This window comes from Bos taurus, chromosome 7 (genome assembly GCF_002263795.3).
Source record: "Bos taurus isolate L1 Dominette 01449 registration number 42190680 breed Hereford chromosome 7, ARS-UCD2.0, whole genome shotgun sequence".
In the NCBI taxonomy this organism is placed as follows: domain Eukaryota; kingdom Metazoa; phylum Chordata; class Mammalia; order Artiodactyla; family Bovidae; genus Bos; species Bos taurus.
In genome coordinates this window covers 93,797,244-93,822,543 of record NC_037334.1, presented here as the reverse complement: position 1 = coordinate 93,822,543, position 25,300 = coordinate 93,797,244, and the positions used below count along the sequence as shown (strand labels likewise).

Sequence of the window (25,300 nt, the reverse complement as noted above, 5' to 3'; positions counted from 1 at the left end):
CATTTTTATCCTTTGTATGTTGTCAATGGATTAAGAAATTCATTGAATAGTTTGAATTAAAAAATCATTGTAAGTAAATCTTGGATCATTATCTTTAACTAAAATTAGATCAACATTTTTTTTAAACTCAAAGAAACACAACCTGGCCTATGGAAAGAACAAGCACACTGGATGATCTAGTAGTACCTTTTTTTGTTGCCTGATGACCTTGAGCAAAATATTAGTTTCCTTAGACCACCATTTTGTCATCTTTAAAATGATAGTATAGGACTAAATCAAGTTTCTCTTTATTTTCTTTCAGAATTTGGTACTTTAGATTCCAATATACTATGTAGAATTTTGAGAATTTAATGATTTAATGAATGTAAAATATTTAAGGGAATGTCTAGCATATCATAAGCAGTAAATATGAGTTGTTACCATTGTAATTATAATTATACAGTAAGTTATTTTTAGTTAGTCTTAACAAAATTCTTTTTTAAAAAACTGCTATGTGTGTTCGAATACTATTTGTAACATTAAAGGTAGAATTCAGAGGCACAATGGGTTAAGGCACATTTTCTGTTTTCATATCTGTATTTATAAAGATTTTCATACATATCGGAGTGAGTTATCCAAAGTTCTCTTTTACATAATGCGCCATGTTATTTTAAGGAGAATAAATGTAAATAGTGGCTGCATTTGCAAAACAAAGTGAGGGAAGCAAGTGATTAACAATTAATCTACAAACTGCAAAACCAACTTCCAAACCTGATTTCTTAGTGAAGAATTACATTTAGTTTAATGTATTTCTTTGTTTACCTAGCCTAGGTAGATAATGTTAGAAAAGTTATAGAACTGGAGTTTACTTTATATTAAGCATAGCTTACTGGCCTTCTGTGTTTCAGGTTAAGCTTAAATAGCACTATTAAATCATAAAATAAATAATGTAGATCATTTTTTCCCCCAAATTTGGTTGTAGTTTGAAAAAAAATATAGAATATAGATTTCTGAATCTGACAAAAATCAAATGAGAAAAATAATGAAAACATAGAATAGATATGAAAATTAAAAGAATGAAAGGTTAGATTTTTTAGGAGGTAATGTGAGCCCTAAGGATCTAGAGGATTCTTAGATCTAGAGGATCTAAGGGGATCTTCTAGATGGAACTGACCAGATCAAAGAGAGATCTGAATAGAGAAATATGACGTTCTGATTTTTATTGACTTGTTGGTGCCACAAGCAGCTGGCACTTGGTGTGGTGCGCATCCATCATGCCTGGCCAGATTTGGCATCTCTCATCCACATCTCTTGTAGATCTTTTCTGAGGTATGGTTTAAGAAACAGGGTGAACTCCAAAGTATCTAGATCCCTATCCATTTTGATTCATCTTATATTAGTCTTAGGCAAGGCCCTTGAAATAACTCAGTTCTGAGAACTTTATTCTTCTTAAGGGAAGCATAAATTCAAACCTAAAATTGTATAGTAGAGGTATTGTAAAGATATAAAACTTAAATAGCCAACAATTGAAGCAAAGATTTGACATATACTGATTTCAGGAAAGGAAAATAAGAAAAAGCTGGTTCAACAGCACTGGATTGAGATCAAGCAGTGTTGAGACTTGCAAATGCTGTGCATGAGAGCAATAATTAGGTTCATTGAATAAAATTAACAGAGAAAATATATAATTATTCCACAATATACTGAGTGAGTGAGTGAAAGTTTCCCAGTTGTGTCCGACTCTTTGTGACTCCATGGATTGTAGCCCACCAGGCTCCTCTGTCCATGGAATTCTCCAGGCAAGAAAACTGGAGTGAGTTGCCATGCCCTCCTCCAGGGGATTTTCCTGACCCAGGGATCAAACCTGTATCTCCTGCATTTCATGCAGATTCTTTACCGTCTGAGCCACCAGGGAAGTCTTACCCCAAATTTGTCATCACCTAAACAGCTTGGCAGATAAAAGAAACTTCAGTATCATTTTAATAATACGTATTATAGGAAGACATTTGTGTGTTACCAAACATAGTACATGGAAGGAAATTTGAAGAATGACTATAAGAAATGTCTAAGTATTAGAACATCTTGTTATGAAATATGTGTTCTTCATTCATATATTTTTGTAACAAAGCCAAGATTTAATCTAACATAACTTCATGTAAATGACTTCCTGAAAAGAATATCTTGAGGGAAATCTTTAAGAAAAAATTTAAATCTTTTATTCAGTGTAGCCACATTAATCAATTCTTATCAAAAGACTTGGCTTCTTCAATCCCAAAGGAAACGATTTTTGAACGATTAAAAAAAACAGATGAATCTTAGGTTATCCTGATAGTTAATGCTTTGCTTAGAAAACTTGTGTGGGAGAGAAGGTGGTTCAGATCAAGTCATTTGGTTTTTGTGTATTTATTTTGATTGGAGCATATTTTGCTAATAAAGATCTTGGAAGGAGTTGCCTACTATGTCTATGTAACCAAAACAATATGATGAAAAACAAGGTTTTTTTATTCCTTGTCCAGATGTTTTAAAAATATCCAGGTGTTTAACATCACACAGAGAAAATATAAAGATGATTAACCAAATGTTTTACTCTTTTACTTTGATGTTTACTACTATATTGTATATTTAGCCAAATTGGCAGTGCTTTTAGGAATTTGAATTTGACACGATAGATTTTTGTAGAGACACAAGACATATTTTCTGAGAAAGAAAGGATATTTAGTTATGATATTTACTTGCTTTTGTTTGGTCATGATTCTATGGTTTTCTCTTTTGGTCATTTCAGAAAAATGATATGATATTATTTGACTGCTGTGGTATCTTACTGTATTTCTTTTAGGTCATCTTATCTTATGGCGTGGCCTCAGGTTTAATTTATGGAGCGCTTCGAATACTCCTTCAGAATAAAGCTGCTCTTCGGGCAGTTCCTCAAATTTTCCAAAGGTGGCATCTGAGATTTATCTAAACCAGGAGGTTTCTTGGCCCTCATTTTTTCTTTAGCCCCAGCAATGACAAAGAGCAATGGCTGCTTCAATTGGATGTAAGAAGAACACTTAGGGTTTGTCTCAGAAGAATCAAAGATTTCAGATCTTCTGAAAGATTGTTTGTACTCTTAGGGGGTCTTAAGAGGGGTCAAATGGCTTCTAAGAGTTCCTTAGCTAGATGGTTACGGGCTTGTATTAGGGAGGCGTATGTAGTTAAGGTAAAGAGGCTCCTAGGGTTTGTAAAGCTCATTACACTAGGACTTTAGCTGTTTCTTGGGCAGAGAGGTCGAAGGCTTCCACATTGGAAATTTGCAAGGTGGCCACCTGGGCTTCTCTTCATACTTTTCATAGTATTATCTCTTGGATGTAGTCTCTTCTACAGATTCAGCTTTTGGTGGGAGGTTGCTTGTGAGCCAGAAAAGAACAGTGAAGAAAAGAAAGACTCGTAGTTCCCACTCAGAGCTGCCAACAAGGCAAGTTGCTTTGTAGTGTGCACAATGGGAGCCTATGAAGACCAATTTGGGTGTGAAAGTGGATGTCACAGAGAAGCACTGCCAACCTCTACTCTCCATGAAAGAAAGCAGCAGTGTGGATGCTAACCAGAAGTGTAAAATGAACCACAGCGAACTCCGTAGGGAGAGGCTGTTCTGCAGCTGGCATCCCTGTGACCCTCTGCACTCTACTGAGGGCCTTTATCTGGGCATGTTCTTAAAGAAACCACTGTTGATTGCATGCAAATAACTATGCTTTAAAACGATGAGCCAAAAAGGGGGTACCTTTTCTAGACAATGTTAATAAGTGTATAGCTTGTCCAATATTAATTTTAGATAGGTGAAATAATTTGTTAAATGTTCAAAGAGCTCATAACATTTGACAGTGTCAAATTTTGAAATTGACCATTTTGAATTCCAAACAAAAATAAAAATGCCACAATCTGTTAAAATCGTGAGATATCCTACTAGTCTAGATTCAGTGTTACTAATCCTGCCTTAAAATAATCCTTTTGGCTTCTCTGTATACGATTAAATTTTTAAAAATCTTTTTAATTGGAAGGGGAGAAGATTATGCTATATAGGTTATCATATTTGCTCAATAATTCTTTTTCTATCTTACTATAGAATTGCTCACCAGCAAAAGAAGTCTTGGGAAGCTTATCTTATTTTTTAATTCATTTTGAAAATAGGCAGATGGTTTTTATAAACATCAAAGCCCATTACTTTGAGTGAATAAACATAATGTATTTGGAAATGAAATGATAAATACAAGCTAATTAAACTTTTTCATGTTTTAAACTATAGCTATACAATGACAAATAGTTATTTCCAAGAGTAGATCTGCAAAACTTGTACTTTGAATTAATGTTATTTTTCCAGGGTAAATATCTTTTACATCAGTTGTTTTTATGATCTATCTGTAGAAAAGTAAAGTAGCATTAAGAATCCAAGTGTTACCTCTTCATGTCATTGACAACTTGATCTTTATCATTTTTTCTTTTTTAAAAAATATTTTTTGAATAATAGTCCAGGCATACAGTAAAAGTTTTAAGCAAGTTAAATAATATATGGTTAAAATGAAGACTTTTTCCAATTCACTTGCAAAATCACACAAATCTTGTCATACTCTACAGAGATCCTTTTTTATTAACAATTATGTAGAAACACCTCATATTCAGAAAAACAGCTGAATGGTTTTCTATTGCTGTATGTACCACAATCACCTCCACCTTGTTTTTTTCCTCTTAATTTTGCTTCCACAAACAGTGATGTGGCAAATTTCTTTGACCTATGTCTTGTGTGTCCTCATGTATATCTGGACAGTAATTTTCTAAAGTGGAATTGCCAAGTAAAAAGCACTGATCATAGATAGGATGAAAAGACAAGACATAAACTGAGAAAAATATTTGCAAAATACACATCTGATAAAGGTCATGTATCCAAAATATACAAAGAACTCTTAAAATTCAACAGGACAACAAAAAACTCAGTTTAAAAATGAGCAAAAGATCTGGGGAGCTCACCAAAGAAGATACACAGATGGCAAATAAGCATATGAAAAGATGCTCAGCATCATATGTCATCAGAGAAATGCAAATTGAAACAATGAGATACCATTATGCTCCTACTAGAGTGGACAAAACCCAGAACACTAACACCACCAAATTCTAGCAAGGATGTGAAGCAACAGGAACTCTCATTCATTGCTAATAGGAATGTAAAATAGTATATTCTGGATGGTATTGATGTATCTTATAAAGCTAAACATTGTCTTGAAAGTGAAGTCACTCAGTCGTGTTCAGCTCTTTGTACACGATCTAATAATCACACCCCTAAGTATTTATGCAAATGAGTTGAAAACTTATGTCCACACAAAACCCAGCACATAAATGTTTATAACAGTTTTATTCTTAATTACCAAAAATTGGAAGCAGCTAAGTTGTCCTTCAGTATAATGGATAAACTATGGTATGTCAATACATTGGAATATTATTCAGTGATTTTTTTTTTAAAGAGGTATCAAGCCACACAGAAACATGGAGAACTTAAATGCAACCTAAATGTATGTTGCTAAGTGAAAGGACCTAATTTGAAAAGCCTACATACTATACGATTCCAACTATAAGACAACCTGGTAAGCAAAAGTATAGAGACAGTAAAAGATCAGTGGTTGCTAGGGAGAATACAGAGAGGAGAGGAGAGGTATTGTAGGTGGAGCACAGGTGATTTTCAGAGCAGTGGAATTAATATGTGTGATACTAATGGTGGATGCATGACATTGTGCATTTGGCAAAACCATAGACCTGCACAACACAAAAAAAATGATCCCTAATGTAAATTATGGGCAAACTTAAAAAATTATTTAGCTAATAATAATCTATCAGTATTGGTTCATCGAAAAAGCCAGAGAGTTCCAGAAAAACATCTATTTCTGCTTTATTGACTATGCTAAAGCCTTTGACTGTGTGGATCACAATAAACTGTGGAAAATTCTGAAAGAGATGGGAATACCAGACCACCTGACCTGCCTCTCGAGAAACCTATATGCACGTCAGGAAACAACAGTTAGAACTGGACATGGAACAACAGACTGGTTCCAAACAGGAAAAGGAGTATGGCAAGGCTGTATATTGTCACCCTGCTTATTTAACTTATATGCAGAGTACATCGTGAGAAACGCTGGGCTGGAGGAAGCACAAGCTGGAATCAAGATTGCAGGGAGAAATATCAATAACCTCAGATATGCAGATGACACCACCCTTATGGCAGAAAGTGAAGAGGAACTAAAAAGCCTCTTGATGAAAGTGAAAGAGGAGAGTGAAAAAGTTGGCTTAAAGCTCAACATTCAGAAAACTAAGGTCATGGCATCTGGTCCCATCACTTCATGGCAAATAGATGGGGAAATAGTGGCTGACTTTATTTTTCTGGGCTCCAAGATTTCTGCAGATGGTGACTGCAGCCATGAAATTAAAAGACGCTTACTCCTTGGGAGGAAAGTTATGACAAGCCGAGACAGCATATTAAAAAGCAGAGACATTACTTTGCCAACAAAGATCCATCTAGTCAAGGCTATGGTTTTTCCAGTGGTCATGTATGGATGTGAGAGTTGGACTATAATGAAAGCTGAGCACCAAAGAATTGATGCTTTTGAACTGGGGTGTTGGAGAAGACTCTTGAGGGTCCCTTGGACTGCAAGGAGATCCAACCAGTCCATCCTAAAGGAGATCAGTCCTGGGTGTTCATTGGAAGGACTGATGTTGAAGCTGAAACTCCAATATTTTGGCCACTTGATGTGAAGAGTTGACTCATTTGAAAATACCCTGATGCTGGGAAAGATTGAGCGTAGGAGGAGAAGGGGTCGACGGAGGGCGATATGGCTGGATGGCATCACCGACCCGATGGACATGGGTTTGGGTGGACTCCGGGAGTTGGTGGTGGACAGGGAGGCCTGGCATGCTGTGGTTCATAGGGTCATGAGGAGTCGGACACGACTGAGCGACTGAACTGAACTGAACTGATTGGTTAATCAGTTGTAACAAATATCCCACCCCAAATTAAGATGTTAAGTAGGGGAAAATGAAGGCAGAGTAGAGGAAGTATATGGGAACCTTGCACTTTCTGCTCAATTTTCTAGAAAACTAAAACTGCTCAAAAAGCTAAAGTCTATTAATTTTTTTTAAAAAGTATGTGCATTGAGAGATAATTCTGAGCCAGTTTGTCATATCTATTTCAACTAACAGTATTTTTGTTACACAGAATTGTTTTACATCTTCTCTGTCCTTCTGAAAAACCTCTACCTTGTATCTTTTGGGAAAAAATTCCATATTTTCTTTAATAACCTTATAGTTTCATTTTTCTTTTTTTAAAAATCTGCTTAATCTGGATTTTATTTCAGCATTGAAATTGACCCTTATTAATGACACTATCTTCTGCAAAAATGTAATAAAACGTAAGCCACAGAAAGCATTTTAGGTTAAATGGTATAACACTGATGTAAAACCTCATCTATGTTGTGATGTGTGTTGAGAAATGAAGCAGAATTCCTCAAGTGCAGTCCATGGCTCCTTAAGGACCATGAATGTGTTTTACAAGAGGGCTTGGGAATCTCCAATAGCATGTGTGAGTTTGTGTACACGCACACAGTCATATTGTGCATTTTGGATCAAGTGTTCTGTCACTTTAATAAAGTTCTCAGAAGTGTTCACAAATCCAAAATGATTTAGAAACACTAGACTTGAGAGAAACTTTTCCTCAGAATAAACTGACAAAATTTCTCAAAAGGATGTTACCAACTACCAGATGGAATATTTACCTCTTAAGAGAATGTTTCTGTGAATTGTATTACTTAGGAATCATTCATAATTAAGCTTATAGAACCATATTTAGAAAAACCAAACAAAAAACCCCACATATTTTCTTCATGACTGTGCTTTTCAGGAGGAGCCCTACTGATAAGAACCACTAATATTTGGAAATTTGTTTGCCCTGGACATAAGGAGAAAGTGCCTCTTAAGATGATTAAAATAAAAGAATAATTAATCATCGTGTACCATTCATCATCATATATCAAGTCTAAGTGAAACCAAAAGAAAATTGCTAAGTCATTTCATATCAAATTAAACTATAATTGCTAGAACCATAATAGAAAATGGAAATACTTCTTTTGGGCATATTTATTCATTACATTTTGGTATATTTTTTTTTCCCATGGAAAGAATTTTGTAATTCTAAAAAATGAAAGCTGAGGAAGTATTTCCATTTTTTTTAGTTTCCATTTTAGAAGCTAGAGATCATTTCTTATCCATCTCAGTGTTTGTGTTTTTCCAATAAATTATTGATAAATTCATTAAGAGTATAACTTTTCTTGATATTTTGGTGTTTATCCACATGTTTTTGTTCTCTTGCTTCCAAATAGGAAATATTAATGTGTTAAGGAAGACCACCAGCTTTTAAAGCAGTACTTTGGAATTTAACATTTTAAATGAACAAGGAAATTAATATTTAGTTTGTACTCAATTTATCCTACATTATTAACATGAAAATGAATTAATTATAAAAGGATGTGATTTTTACAGATTATATATACCTGCATGTACATCAAATATGAATATAAATAGCATATAAATTCCATCAAATTGTATGTATAGAAGAGGACTCTGTATTTTGATTCTGTCATTATCATAATGGAGATATCATACTACATGTTTTGGACTGTGTTCTTTGTATCTTGATGTGTGTGTGTGTGTGTGTGTGTGTACTGTGGATAGAGCTTTTCTATGTAATTAGTAACTTTAACCTACTGATCACAATGGTTTGTTTTTCTTAACGTACGTTTGTGTGTTTGTTTCCTTTTTATTGCACAGGAATTTTGGAGACATCCAATAGAGAAGTTGTAATAGAGAAGCCTAGAACAAATGAGACCAGTATTACTTCAGAGCAACTGCTACCAGTAACAGAGGTAAGTGAAGAAAAATGAGTGGTGGTTTCTTATGCATATGCAGTAACATTCTCGTTTTCCTGTGACTCCATTATGAATCAGAACATCTTGATTTTTACCCTTTGCCACTAAAAAAAATTGGCTTACAAATTTTGATGAAAATTGAATTTAGTGGGAATACTGCTCTGTTGCACGGTATGTTCCATGGAAGCAGTAGGGAACTGGTGGTGAAGAGATCTTTGTTCTCATCCCAGCTCAGGGACTACCCCTTGAGAATTTGGACTGTAGACAGTTGTTGAAAAGTGACAAAGTGGTAATTAAAAAGGGAAGGAACAAGGAGAGAATAGTTTGAACTGGCCTCTTATTTTAGTGTGCTCCACGGGTCCCTGTTTTTTCTCAGATCCATCACCACTCTTCCTCTATTCCGTTCTGTATTTTAGAGAAAAACATCCTCCGGGTGTTCTTGCTTTCTGGACCTGGGAAGGTTTGGCCAATGAAAAGCACTGAGGGGAGACTGGAAGGTAGATGTTGGAGAAAATCAGGGGATTTCTTCCGCTCTCTCTGTGTTGGGGAACATGTCCAAGAGTAGCTATGGCTCCTTCTCCTCCTCCATGCTTCTCCCCACGTACAGTCCTCTCTCTGGTTTCTGGTCCACAGGGCAAGTCGGCCTCTTTCACTCCTTGTGACATTGTGGGATCTTTAGTGGCAGCATGTAGAATCTTCTAGTGGTGACGTGCAAACTTTAAGTTGCATCATGTGGCATCTAGTTCCCTTACCAGGGGTCGAACCTGGGCTCCTTGCATTGGGAGCATGGAGTCTTAGCCACTGGACCACCAGGGAAGTCCCTATACATCGTGTTTTAATATAAAATCAGAGTAGATATTAAGAAATTAGCATTAGGTAGTAGAAGAAAGGGATTCAATGGGGAGCTCCTTGGCACACAGAACAGAAAACCATATTATTTCCTCTTCTTTCTTGGATCAACTAATAAATGTTCTGCATTCTAACTGGAACGTCTATGATTTCAAACATCAGATGGGAAGAGTAGGAGTAAGCCGATGATGTCTTATGTAAATAAATAGACTTCTAGGAGGAGATTTGAGTAGTAAAAGTTTTCAGTTTTTTTTTTTTTTTTAAGAGCAGCTATTAATGTTCTTGCTTTTCCATATTTTGAACAGATACCTTCAAAGGTATTAAAATCACATATAAATGACTGTGGACGAAGGTAATCATTATGGCACACACACCACCCACAAAGTCACTGTGACCATGATAATTAATGGCAATTTTCCCCATAACATATTTCCTTGAGTGCATGAATAAATGATTTTAATGAATAGACATTACCTGGTGGGGGAACAAAAAAGCAGAGTTTTATTGTCGTGGTTAATTTTTATGAAGGTAGGTTCCTTTTCATATTTCTATCATAAACGTGTCTCAAGAAAATACCTATATGGCATAGGACTACACACATGGCACTTGCAAAGTTTCACTTAGGAGAAAAGAAACTATATGAGCTGAGTAGATTAAATGGTTGATTCATTTTATGTAATAAAAAGATGAGAGGTATATCTTTAAGCAGGCCATATGACGCTAAAGGTCCAAATAGACTTTAGAAAGGATATGAGAATTACATCTTAATTATAGGCTTAATGAGGAGAGCCACTTTTTCTGATTAGGGAGTTAGGGAATCATAGAATTTTAGCTCTAGAAGATAAATCACCTTTATTTGTTCTGCATATACAAAAAGCATTAGATTAATGCTTAGTGAGAATTTTGTATACAAGAAAATTAAGCTAATGATCATAATCTCAGTAATTTTAGACTGAAAGGAACTATAGAAATCACTCAATTCAGCTCTTTTATTTTTCCAACAAAAAACTTGAAATCCAGAAAAATAAATAATTCAGTTAGAAATATCAAGCCTAGAGTCTTCTGAAGTTGGGGGTAGGTAAATTATTGCTATCAGCAAGATCACACTAAAGAAGGAAAAGTTTAGTACTAAGCATAGATTCAGCCTACTATCCATAATGTATTTACACTTTAGAGTATATTAGAGGGCTTGAGGGATATATCCATTTGTAAATATATTGCCACATGAGCCAAAGACCAAAAAAAACCCAAAAATAACACCGGCCTCCACGCCAGCCTTCCTGCTGTCCACATACAGAGCAATGCAAATTATTTTAATTCCTCATTTTCTGGAACAAAAGTAGTGATGCTTACCACTTTATGGGTGGAGAAACAAAATAAAACTCTACAGCAATAAAAATCTAGAAACATGCAGCGGTATATTTTCTCCAAGAAATTTATTTCTTATTGCTATTTTTTTGGCTTGTCTGGATTTCTGACAGTGAAAAAGAAATAAAAGATTGAATATTAAATGCTGTCTTACGTCGCAATACTTGTTAACAATAAACTATAAAAAAGACTATAAAAATCTAATTTAGACTTTATTAAATATATTGAATTTAAAGGTTGCTTTACGTGATAAATAGTAAGTAGAACTTTCAGCTCTCATAAAGATGGTTTTATTGAACTATATTTAAGAGATTAAATTTTGAAAAAAAAGTTTTTGATTAAATCCACTGATGAATTAAATTGAAATGTCAGTATATTACTGTGTATAAAGAATGCACATGTTTTGTATATTGCTTTATTCACTGGGTAATATTTTCAGGTTATAAGAATGGCTTTTACAGTTTATCAAAGAATACCTATATTCAACATGCTGAATGAAAGTAATGCTTTTATAACACTAGAAACACTTGTTGTTAAGATTAATATAACTGAATATAAATTTATATTTCAGGCTACTTTATTAGATTTTGGCTGGAGAAGTGCATTTAAAAAAGTATCTCTTCCCATGGCACATAGTATAACAACAGCCATTGAAGATTTTTCTGCAAAAATTCTCCAACAGGAACAGAATGAAAGGTTTTCAACTGTGAGCTATGCTTTGGACCTTGTAAATGTCCTGCCAGTTTGGCAAGATAGCTATGTGGTTCCTGAAGCAGACCAACCAAAGAAAATTGCAGAGGCAAGTGTTAAATGAAATCCTTTCAAATTAGATTGGCGTATGAGATTTTCCTTCATAAACCATTGCAAAGGGAACCAACAGAAAAATGATGGGATCTCTTGGGAAACCCTTGGCCCTTGACCCAGCACCATGTTTTCCTGGTATCCATGGACCACTGTGCTAACAAAAAAGGACTCAAACCTGGTGCCAACTTTTTGCTCCATGAATCTGAAGCAGCTAAAGAGAGGGCCTCTGTGACTTCCTGGGGACCTGGGGAACAGCCTGTTTGTGTGATACCTTTGAGTGACTGCCCCCCGCAGGAGAAATTTAGGAGGTTGAAGGAGTTGTTGTCTTTTGGTTTGGGCAACCTTTAAATCTTGATTCACATCTTAGTAAACATTCCATTTGCATCGGTCTTACATCTTTGTTTTGAGAGTCACAGAACATACTGAGAAAATAGGAAGTAGTTATGGAAATGGAGAAATAGAGTTACTCCATATTCAGTCTACAGTGGGGTCAGCAACCCATCATTGAAGTGTTTTTGAGAGTTTTCAAAAGTGACCTTAATCCTCCACTGCCACCTGAAGCTCCAGTACATTACCCAGAAACACTGTTGACCTCTCTGGAGAAGAGGCAAGTGAGCCTTTTCATGCATCCATCCATCACACCTCCTTTGCTGTTAAGAAGGAGTAAATTCATAATAACTAGTGAAATGCTAAGTGCATCACTCCTAAAAGTTGCTGACTCTATCAATAAGAAAATGCTACATGAGATTGTTTCTGATGCTCTTAGATTATTTAAGTTAAACTGATACAGCTTCATTTATATGTGGTGATTAATTTAAAAAAAACACTTTTATGACAGTTTAGCAAAAACAAAAAAAAAAAACCCGGGAGTGAGTCAAAAATAATGTAATCATGGATACATACTTTCTGAATTCAATTAACTACAAATAAAAGTATTGTCATGGAAAGCTATTTCATGAGTTTTTCATAATGTCTCTCTGGCAAGCATAAGGTTTGAAGTTTATATATAGAGAAGTATCATTTTTGTATTTCTTTATTTGACATAAAACATTTAACTTTCTACTACTGAGACATCGATTATTATAAAGTTGTGTCATTATATTTATGTTTGATGCCAAACTCATTATTTTGGAATTTAGTCTCCCTGTACATAAATTACATGGCACTGTCAGAATACAAATAACTCAGTGCTACATTTATTTCTCCCTAGTTTTGTTCTGACATCATGGAAAAACTTGACATAATGCTTCCACTGGCTCTGGCATGCAGAGATGATTCTTTTCAGGAAATTAGAGCAAACTTTGTGGAGGCCTGTTGTAAAGTGGCAACAGCTGTCCTGGCCAGACTGCAGGAGGGAAGCAAGGAGTTTCCCTCCAAAGCACCCCTGAAAAACCTGCACGCCCTGCTCTCCACGGCTGTGTATGTCTTCCAGCGTTTTATGCAGTATGATCATGTGATGAAAGAAAATGCTAAGAAGTGAGTGTCATTTACACTAAGTTGATGGCCATGCTTGCAGTATCATCTATCTTTGGGTATCACAGAAGTGGAATCTTGAAAATGGTATTTGAGAAGGAGAAAATAATAATAAACATGGGGAATTATTTTCATTTATCTTGCCTAGGAAATGTCAAAAAGGTAGAGCATGGGTTGTATTAAACCAGATACACAGATAGCAAGAAAGATAGGTATTCCCTCTGAAGGCCCACTGGGATGACCTTTGCATTTCCCAGACGCTCTAGTCTGGAGGAACTATTCTCAGCATGCTGTTCTGATGTGACCAAGCAAAGCCTTTCCATTCCACAAGGCCCGTTGTACAGATTACACTGGAAAGGAAAAATAAACTTCTCCCCTGTCACACAAAACAATATTTGTGGAAAATGCCCTTCTCTTTGGTTCCTAGACCAACTAGACATTAGGAGCTGGCCTAGAGAAGAGATGCATTTCTGACTATTCTTGTGACCAATGTAAACATATCTTAGAATGCCCGTTTCATAGACGCTATTCTTCATGTGTGAAAAGGAAGCATTGGCAGTCTCAATTCTCATGTATTTGTGGTCCAAAAAGACCAAATGGTTTCTGGCTAGAGAACAGAAATGACTAGATGTATAATCACGTCGTCTATCTGGCTTCTCTTGTACTCTCTAGAAGACGGCATGGCCCTTTGCAAAGGGAACGTGTAGGCTGGACACTCCAGTGTGAGCCCAGGAATCTAGTCTGTATTCCTTATTCAGCCTTTGCAGTCCCTTTTTAGTAACGAGAGGAAGCATAAGAGAGTGTACTAAAAATAGCTAGAGATAAAAGTAAATTTGGCTTGATGTAGGATATAACTATGATATTTCTTTAATTCCCTTAAGTAGTCAGATGTTGTGATTCATACCCGAATTTATAAACAAAACGTGCCAGCAATCCCTTTATTTCTGTAGAATATTGTAAAACAGTTTATGAGATAATTGACAGCTACAAAATTACAGTTTTTAAAATAAAAAGACTGTTTGTGGGACGTGTGATAGCTTTATAAAAGTTGGTTCTGACAAATGCATGTTGTTCTCTGTAATAACGATAACCTAATGCCTAAATAATGCACTGATCTCTAATAATAGGCTTACAAAGAATACTTTGATTTTTGAATGATGTATTGACAATGCAGTTTGTCTCAAGTTGAAGCGCATATTTGCGGAACAGCAGATGTACGTTTTCAAAGGACTTGCAAAACAAAGACCAGCTTTTTTTCTTTTTTTTCTTTTTGGAAAGTGACTGTGGATGCAGACTTCAGCATTGGGAGGAAATGAATGATTGATATCTAATAATCAAAACCATTTGTAGTACTGGAGATTGTTACCTCCTACTGCACAGGCCTTAAATCTCTGTCTCTTTGATCATTCCCTCTGCACAGACCCATATTCCTGGTGCCTATCCAACGATACCAGGAATTCATCAACAGTCTGCAGTTTCAGGTTACGGACTACTGCGTCAGAGTTTGTGCTACAAGCATTTTACAGGACGCTGAGAGCCACCATTGGGATGACTACAAAGCTTTTTATGAGGTGTGAAGTTACGTTTACTATCCCTCCTTTTTACACAAATATGTTTTACTGCCTACCTGCTTTCTGGCTAATTAGAAACATGAGCTTGGCATTACTAACACACGAAGGCTGTGAGGATAATATTTTTTAAATATTGAATTTATACTTGGAAAAACACTGTTCTTAAAAACCTGAAATAATTAGAACGCTCCTTCTGCTTAAAAGTAAAAATCACTTAATTTGAGCTGCAGTGTTTCTGTGCTATATAGTAGTTGGAATGTAATGGGATACGAGTAAAATTCAAGGAGAAAACAATGCCACAATATAATACTACAACCTTGTATTGTTTTCAAAGGGACCAGTAAGAGGTATCCTTGCACTTTTTTCTTGTTATATATTTGCATCTGTGTGTGATAAAGATTTTTTGTTAAACAGCTTTATTCTTTTTATACTTGTTTTCCCATCTTATTGTGTGTTCTTATGAGTGTGCTTTAAGACCAATCTGATCATTTATAGCTTACCTATTTTCATTTAACCCATGTTTTGAAATCCCAGATTTCTACTGAATTAAAGCCTAATGATTCCTAGTGCCACCAAAACCTGGATCAATTAAAATTATTCATCATCAGGCTTCATTAGTTCCCCTTCCTCTGAATCCCATTGATTACACATAAACCACAGTATTTGAAATCCCTTGAAGCGGATTTCAGAGCAGGGTGAAACATTTATAATATCTTAATCAAGATAATCAACATTTTCAAAATGTCATCAGTCAAGCCCACCTTCCGTAGTTTTTCCAACGAATGCCTTCCTCCAGATTGAAGCTTGTGATTTTGTTTCTTGATTGTCCTGCTAACTGTAGAGTATTGAGAAAAACAGAGTGGAGTTTTATTCAGTGAACTCACTCCTGTCGCCTTGCTGACACCATGGCTCCATTTATGCCTGGGTTATTATCATAATAAATGTTGTCACAACAGAGACGAGCAGCTTAGAAGCTTTTTAAAAGGGCTTTCCATGTTTTCTAAGACCATTTCATCTCTCCTTTAGAGGCCCTTCCCAGATACCTTTTCTCTCTGCAAAAGCATCTGTATAGGGTGTTCCAAACCTGACGCGCTTCAAACAGCAGTGAGCAGAATGAAAACGAGAAAGTGGTATGGTGCAGCTGGTAGCCTGAGATAAGAATAAAAGTATTGGTCTCCCCTCTCCTGGCCACGTCCCAGCTCCCTTATTTGCCTTGAGGTAAACAGAGAGGTTGAAAATGAATCCATCTCATGTTTCAAACTATTTCAACCTGTCAGTGCGCTGATGAGCAATTTTATATGATGTTTCCATTGAAGAACAGGTATCCCCTCACTATCCGTCCAACACAGGGATATTATGTTTCCTTTCATGCAAATTGGGAGCTGGAAGAGTCCTATGGTATAAATAATAAGTAGATGCATTGAGAACCTGTTATTGAAGTTACCAAGTATTTAAAAGAAGAAAAAAAAAACACAACAAATTACCACATAACATTCAGCTCTTAGATCTTATGACAAGGCTTTAGCTTCCAAGACAGAAATAACGAGATAGCTAGCCTGTGATTACATGGTACTGTAGCTTCCATATACTTACATGGTCAGTAGTTACAATTTAATTGCAGAGTTAGCGGTGGTTATTTATGCTCAGAAAAAAAATAAATAAAATAAAGTGATACTGCTTTTCTGTTTACCAGAAATAAGAACCTTCTAAAACCAACACAGATTTTAGGCAATTTTGATAACTGGAGTACCCGACACGGTTTTATCCTGTTTACTACACCCCTGTCTCTGTCTCGCCCCATTATTCCAGCTGATTTGTGAAACAGGACTGGTAGGAATGTTTGAAGGGGTGAGGCGATGAAATCTGCCCGACTGGAGGTGGAGGGTGAGATAGAGATCTCAGGGGATTCTATCACCATGTGCAGAGTGTAGTAAAGAAATAGAGAATTTATAAGATATGGAGCAGTATTTGCTCATGTATTGTGATAACAAGTGAGCCCTAGATAGATCATTTCCATTTTCTGAACTGTCAGGTTGAGAGAGCCAAAGAGTTCAGTATCTCTCTGATGAGGTGCTGGTCAGATGGCACAGTGGGTGTTCAAATTACATGTTTAAAATCAAGCTTTTAGTATACTTGACATCTGTTCAATTTTAGCAACTTGTGTTTTCTAATAGTCAGAGAATAAAGAATTGTCTGTTCAAAGATAATATTGAGTGGCTTATATAATAAAGCCCAGCTGCTTGTTTCCTGATATATAATCTAAATAAAAGTTTACATCTGTTTGTATTATAGCGGGTCTACAAAAATAACAGATGTTTACTAGCAGAATACTTTTGAAATGACAACAAATAGGGAAACAGGTCAGAAAAATAAATGAATCACATTTAACTTAATGAAAGCCCTTGCATACATAGAAACTATACACATTTTGAAGAAAATTGTGAGATAGATGACCAGTTTGGAATATTTTTAAGTGAACATGAAGTTTATATTTTTAAAAGTCTTAAAAATAAGTATCTTTCACTTTTAGGGGAAGAAATAGGTATGCCTAAAGTTATTTTTATTTTCTCATTTATTGCTCAAAGGTGGCTATTAAGGAGAAATAATATGAGAAATCATGCTGGCCATGTTATCATGGGCACCCACTCACCGACATGGAGAAAGTATAAATCATTCAGACTAGCCATGATATCAGCTGGGTTGGTTTTGCTTTACTTAACATACAACACAGAAAGTAATAAAGAAAATAAAGTATTAAAATTCCTTTCTTAGCTGAGGAAATTTTGTAAAGTATTCTTTATCACAGAACACACAACAAAGACAATATAAGAAACCATGATTTGCAACTTCTGCATTGATTTTTTTTAAACAGTTTTGATGTACATCTAGTCAGAAAATCAGAAGTGGTCAAAGTCCCCACCAGTTTGAACTTGACTCTTCAACACTTTGATATCCAAGTTTTCCACCCAACAAGAACAATTCTACTCATAAACTCCATTTGAAGATCAATAGATAATAACTATAGATTATTATTATTATAGTGACTACAAAAGACTTTAGTAATCAAAGAAGTTACCAGAAGAATAATATGTAAAGAATATATACATAAGAAACTATCAAATTTAGGTATAGGAGAACATAAGTTCAGTTCAGTTCAGTCACTCAGTCTCACTCTTTGCAACCCCATGGACTGCAGCATGCCGGGCCTCCCTGTCCATCACCAACTCCTGGAGTTTACTCAAACTCATGTCCATTGGGTCACCCAACCATCTCATCCTCTGTCGTCCCCTTCTCCTCCTGCCTTCAGTCTTTCCCAGCATCAAGGTCTTTTCCAGTCAGTCAGTTCTTCACATCAGGTAGCCAAAGTATTGGAGTTTCAGCTTCAACATCAGTCCTTCCAATGATATTCAGGACTGATTTCCTTTAGGATGGACTGGTTGAATCTCCTTGCAGTCCAAGGGACTCTCAAGAGTCTTCTCCAATACCACAGTTTAAAAGCAACAATTCTTCTGTGCTCAGCTTTCTTTATAGTCCAACCCTCATATCCATACATGACCACAGGAAAAATCATAGCTTTGACTAGACGGATCTTTGTTGGTAAAGTAATGTCTCTGCTTTTTAATGTGCTATCTAGGTTGGTCATAACTTTTCTTCCAAGGAGCAAGTGTCTTTTAATTTCATGGCTGTAGTCACCATCTGCATTGATTTTGGAGCCCCAAGAAATCAAGTCAGCCATTGTTTCCACTGTTTCCCCATCTATTTGCCATGAAGTGATGGGACCAGATGCCATGATCTTAGTTTTCTGAGAATTAAGGAGAACATTGGAATTGTTTAAAATGATTTTTGTTTGAGAAATATAAGGAGTGTTTGAAATAGAAATTTTAAGTCAGAGGATTACTTAAGAGATAAAATAAGTTTTTATCATTTAACTTTTGAAATAGTAATGTAATCAGGATAGTTTTAGAAGAACACATTCTTCAAACTTCAAATAATGTATTTCAAGTAATCTTTTAATCTGGTCTGAAGAAAACAAGCAAACTCCTAGCACACCTCCCTGAGAGCCTGTTAACTAATTATTGGTTGTAATTCACTTGAGGTGACCTTCTCATTTCTGCCTGTTTCCCCTTAGCTTTGGCTGCTGTTGGGTCTCACTCTGTGATGAGGGAAAATTTGACACAGAAAAGAGGTCTGTCAAGAGGTAGAAAGGAATGAGAACCTGGCCCTTTGGAAGTATAAAGTACTGTAAAAAATACTAAGAAATGATGATACCATCTGCCTGGGCTTTACGAAATCCTGCAAAATCAGACGATTTTAGGATGTGTTTCTAGTAGTGTTGTTGAAACTCCATGAAGTTTCATGAGTACTTCATGATGAAGTAGCCTAATATAATCATCTTTGGTGACTCAGATGCATGTTGATAAGTACACACTCTGCAAGTTTATGTTTGCTCCTGTCATTTCATTGTAATGTGAAATCTAAACCATTTTTAAGATGATCTCAATGATGTTAATAAGCCCAGAAGAATATACATGTTTGATTTGAATGATTACTCTTTAATTTTAGAAGAATCAGCCCACTATCTTAGACTATGCAAGACTTTGTTTAGCAGCTACAAAGATGATCATTTTAAAGTAAATTTTAAACTCCGGACCACAAGTAGGTAAATCAAGGCTACCCTAGGTTAAATGCTTGTGGTCTGGATTTGCACTAGAATATCTGGTCTTGTAATTGAAATAAAACATATGTTCCTTTGTCAATAAGAATGTTTTACATCTTGTCAAAAATCTTTCTTGGTCATCGAGTGCGTCAAACTCTCCAGCTATTTCCTTTCAGCCTGAACTAATTAAGTTCATAGGAAGCAAACTGACATTTGGTAAGATGCGATCCTCTTGTTTAATGTATGGTGGTTTTGCCAGGGGGAAAGATGCTCCTTCTCGCTCCAGATGTGGCATTATTTCTTCTGGGCGCTTCATCACGATCTCTGGACCATCCTGCCCCCAAAATTAGCCCAGGAGATACTAGCAGAAGTGCTGGAGAAGTCTTTGGGTCTCCTGGCCTCCAGATATGCCCAGGCCCATCCCAGTTATAAGAGAACCCTACAGATAAGGTAATTGAAGTTGTGAAAACCATTACTTTTCAAGAAAATGTTTGTCAGGTGTATAAAGTAGAATGTGCTTCTGAATCTCATGATGTAACTCCTTGTATATTTAATGTTTCTAACATCTGAAAGGAAATCATATTCAATTCTCCTGAGATACTTAAGTACAAATGTGGAACTTGAATCAAAATAACTTTGTTCTTTTTTCTCCTTAAAATTGTATGTAAAACCCACTTTTTTTTCAAAAAAGTGAGTCAAGTTGTATTACAATCTAGGACATAGATATCCAAAAGTTAATAAATAAGATAAAGAGAGAAAATTAAAATGGAGAGTAAAGCTGCGGTGCTGTGATGAAGTAATTTGACTTTGAAATTCCAGGAAACCAAGGAATTTTACTTTCGGGTGTTTTTTTTTTAATTTAATGCCTTTAAATATTGTAGTTCATCTTCATTAAGGAAACTCTTTTGTCTAATCATTTTTCTCTTAATATATTCTAATTACTTCTTTCCTATTTTCCTTTTCTTTTTATTATGTATTACTAAAAAATAGTTCAAAATGTGAAATCACAGAAAATGAGGAGCAGTAGTCATGAAAATTATAGGCCAATTCTAAAGGAAATCAGTCCTAAAGGAAACCAATCCTAAAGGAGATCAGTCCTGAATATTCATTGGAAGGACTGATGCTGAAGCTGAAACTCCAATACTTGGGCCACCTGATGCGAAGAACTGACTCATTGGAAAAGACCCTGATGCTGGGAAAGACTGAAGGCGGGAGGAGAAGGGGACGACAGAGGATGAGATGGTTGGATGGCATCATTGACTCATGGACATGAGTTTGAGCCAGCTCCAGGAGTTGGTGATGGACAGAGAGGCCTGTAGTCCATGCTGTGCTGTAGTCCATGGGGTTGCAAAGAGTCAGACACAACCGACCGACTGAACTGAACTGAACAGGCCAATTCTATGGGTTGTCTAGGCAATGAATATTACAAAAATGTGGGTACATGCCAACAATGGTCTATACAAAGTGAAGCCTTTTGTTTTTATAAACATTCTGACTAATGTAATTGAGACCTGCCTTTTAGGTATAAAAATTTTTTTTTCAGATATGGTCCTGCTGCTGCTAAGTCGCTTCAGTCGTGTCCGACTCTGTGCGACCCCATAGACGGCAGCCCACCAGGCTCCGCTGTCCCTGGGATTCTCCAGGCAAGAACACTGGAGTGGGTTGCCATTTCCTTCTCCAATGCGTGAAAGTGAAAAGTGAAAGGGAAGTCGCTCAGTCGCGACCCCATGGACTGCAGCCCACCAGGCTCAGATATGCTAGGCAGAGCCTAAAGACATCAGAGGCTTTATTATTTTTTTCAGTAGGAATTATTTTCTGATCAAGCATGCTGCATGTGAGGGCATTTAGGTCTTGCTACAGTGTTTCATAAATATGGTATTTTTGAACAAGCTGTTTTGAATTATAATGCTACTGACCAAGCATTAAAAAAAAAACAAAACATTGAATTCTGAAGAAGAGATGGAAAATTCCTTTTGAAAGCAAAGGATACTTTCATTCTTTTCCTTATGTAGCTTACATCACTTTTGACTGTGAGGTGGCAAGTCATTATGAGATACTTATGAAATCAGATTTACTATTAGCTCATGAAATAGGTAGTATATTTAATTAATTAACTGTACCATAGAGACTTTTCGCTTCTATTTTCTGGGTACGTAAAAACGTCTTGCAAAGCTAGAGTTAATCTTTCCTAGGTTTTATAAGTTACATATTTTTATTTGAATGATTAATTCTAAAATATCCATTTTGTAGAAATCAGATTTCACAGGCATGTGTTTGTGTCTGTGTGCATATATATCTATATTTATATCTATATCTATATATATCTTGGATTTGCAATTCTTTAATTAGCAATTAGAGTGAGTAGATGCAAACTACAATTAAACCTTCCTAAGGACGATTCTGGATGCTCTTAGAATTCTAGCTTCCAACTGTCATATAACAAAAACTGCTCTCTATATATAGCTCAGTCACTCAGTCGTGTCCGACTCTTTGCGACCCCATGGACTGCAGCACGCCAGGCTTCCCTGTCCATCACCATCTCCCAGAGGTTGCTCAAGCTCATGTTCATTGAGTTGGTGATGCCATCCAACCATCTCATCCTCTGTCATCCCCTTCTCCTGCCCAATCTTTGCCAGCATCAGGGTTTTTTCCTAGTGATTCAGCTCTTCACATCAAGTGGCCAAAGTATCAGAGATTAAGCTTCAGTATCAGTTCTTCCAATGAATATTCAAGGTTGATTTCCTTTAGGATTGACTGGTTTGAATATATATATATGCAAGGAAAATATTTATTTGATATTAATATTTTAATTTATATTAATTGTTTGCTATTAATATAAATTAATATTTGCATATACTTGTAAGGAGAACAAGTATTAAATTTGTGGCAAATATTTGTGACAAATTTATTTAATATTGCAAAGTTCTGAAACTAAGCTTTTTCATTTGTGCCTCTGGTGCCTTTTTTTTTCACCTCCCACATGCTGGGAGAACATATTGCTCAATCTTGTACCTTTCTTTTGATACCTTGTACTTGGATGCGAAGATTGTTCTGCTATCAAATTTTTACCTATCCCATGTATGTGGATAATAGAGAACTTTCTTTTAACCTGACTTTTCTTTTGCTGAATTTAATTTCAAAGAAACGCTCTTGAGATTCTTGAAGAGGATCTTAATAATGCAAAACAGACTGTTTTTCCTTTTTTAAAAAAAGCACTTCTGCAACACTTCACTGCTATGGACGTCATCATCTCTAAAGATAATGAATGGTGTCGTGCTCAGTCGTGTCCGACTCTTTGCAACCCTTTGGACTGTAGCTCGTTAGACTTCTCCGTCTGTGGGATTTTCCAAACCAGAATACTAGAGTGGGTTGCCATTTCCTCCTCCAGGGGATCTTCCTGACCCAGGGATCGAACTTGCATCTCCTGTCTCCTGCATTGAAGACAGTTTCTTTCTGCTGAGCCATCGGGGAAGCCCAATGCATGGTATTATGGGTCAGCTAACACTTGGAAACTCAAAATCTATCTTTGATGCTTTGTCTATTTTTGATCTCTGAATCTCTGATATCTAAGCAAATATTTCTATTCTTACATATGTTTAATATAATAGATATAAATGATAGTGTGCATACCCAGCAGAGAAAACAATTTTAACATGATTTTCTTCTTTTTCTTTCCAACAGACTTGATGTCACAACAATTTTAATTTGCACTGAGAACATGTTATGGTCAGTTTGCACATCTGTACAGAAGCTTTTGAATCCTCATGCATATGTAGATGATAAAATTTTTAAAATTCATACCCACTGTAATAATCTCTTCACAACATTAGTTATGTTGACTTCACCATTAACAGAATTACACCAGTAAGTATCAAATGTATTTTCTTTTTAGCTACTATGATATGGAAAATAATGTAATTTTATGCAGCTTACTGAATTGTGTGAAGTAGCAAGTAGAAATTTATTGAAGTGCAGTTGTGATATTGTGAATTGAACCATTTTACAAAACTAACTCTAACCAACAGGGATTTCTTCATTCTCGAAGTTATTTGATCCTAATAATGTGATATTTCTCTATCGATTGATCCTGTTCAGTTGATAAGGCTCTAATACAAGCAGGAATGTTTTGAGCATCATTATTTGAGTTGTTTAAATTCTCAAATTTTATTCATGGATTGATTTGTCTGTGAAAAAATAAATCATATCCCAATGGCTTTATGCTCCTCTAAAAATGTCTGTTAATTTGATATAAATGATTTTCTCTAATAAAAAAGATTTTTTAAATGATTATAAAATGCTCTCTAGTCTGGAAGAGACATAATGTTTCCATTTACTCTGCCATAGGTTTGCATTTTTAGTGTTGGACTTAGTGACTGGGCTAGTAATGGAAAGTGGAAATAGGAGTAAGTAATGATTTTTTAAATGTTGAAATATTTACTTAGCTAAACAAATAAGATTCAGGAAAATAAAAAAAATTGAACTGCTTTTCTGGTTAATTTCATTCAAATTTATAATATGATAAAAGAAGTTAGAGTAAATCTTATAATGAAACATTAATATAGTTTCGTTTAAACCCTCCTCCAAAGTAGTCAGTTTATCTTAAAAGATTAAATATTGCATATTCTTAGGTTCTTGGATAGTAAAAATTATACAGACTCGTATTTCTTAAGATAAATTTGACAAAGTATTTGTTTCTGTACCATCCTGGTAAAGGCAATATATAAATCTTGATTTTCGGTAACTTTTGTGTTAGGAATTCTAAGGGTAATTAACAAGTTTTTTCAAAATTTCCCTGTAATTTTCACCCACTCTTGAACTTTCAACAGACCCATTGTTTACAGATTGCTTCTTCTGGCAACCTTTCCGTTGAGATCTAATTTTAGAAATGGAGAATTCTTTCAGAAAGGGAAACAAATAATGAGATAAATTGCCATAAATTTGGGATTATATGTATAATGGTGCATAATCACAAAAAGCTCAAGTTCTAAAGCCCATAATAAATCCTAGTAAACTAAACTGATTTACCATAGATGAAAAAATTACTGTGCTCTTAGTTCAGTGGGTCATTTCATCTAAGGGGAAGGCCTTGTGAAAATCAGGAACAAAGTTGACAAATTTCATGGATTGGTCATGGTGAGCAATATTGAATTTCATGGTCTGTCACAGATGAATAGAAAAATTTTAACCCCCCAATGCATTTGTAAAGCAAATAAATTATCATCAAAGGTTGCGTATTTTAATAATAATACTAATGTAACATACATTCATTATTGTTAACCTGTGGCCTTTTGATACATTTTTAAACAACTCTACAAGTACTCAGATCTCTATGATTTGTGCATTAGATATTGCACAGTAACCTCATTCAACAAATTTAAATTGCTAATTTAAACCAGAATTGCAGAACATTTTCTACCAAGCACTGCCTCTGTTTTTTTTTTTAATATAAAACATAGTGGTTTTGCTTTAAAGCATGAATAAAAGTCTATATATACTTTCATTTTTTATTATTTCTCAGATCATAAAAATTTTCACAGATTTTATCCATTCATGTTGGTATAAAATTTAATTTGCTTTCCTAGAGTATAAATCTAATTTTTAAAATATATTTTGCTTTCTATTGACAAAGGAAATCTACAGGGCAACATGTTCCACACCTAATA

The 25,300-nt window shown here is 35.4% G+C and overlaps 1 protein-coding gene across 2 annotated transcripts in view; it reads left to right on the top strand.

The window, feature by feature from the left end:
- The window catches only part of MCTP1 (multiple C2 and transmembrane domain containing 1), a 1,071,916-nt gene that overhangs the window by 769,888 nt on the left and 276,728 nt on the right, over positions 1 to 25,300 (top strand). For both annotated transcript variants that reach the window (XM_059888261.1, XM_010807608.3), the window contains 6 exons: positions 8,818 to 8,912; positions 11,704 to 11,931; positions 13,147 to 13,412; positions 14,830 to 14,980; positions 19,897 to 20,087; positions 23,319 to 23,501. In XM_059888261.1, coding sequence (XP_059744244.1) covers positions 8,818 to 8,912; positions 11,704 to 11,931; positions 13,147 to 13,412; positions 14,830 to 14,980; positions 19,897 to 20,087; positions 23,319 to 23,501 — 1,114 coding nt within the window. The remainder of the gene's footprint in view (positions 1 to 8,817; positions 8,913 to 11,703; positions 11,932 to 13,146; positions 13,413 to 14,829; positions 14,981 to 19,896; positions 20,088 to 23,318; positions 23,502 to 25,300) is intronic.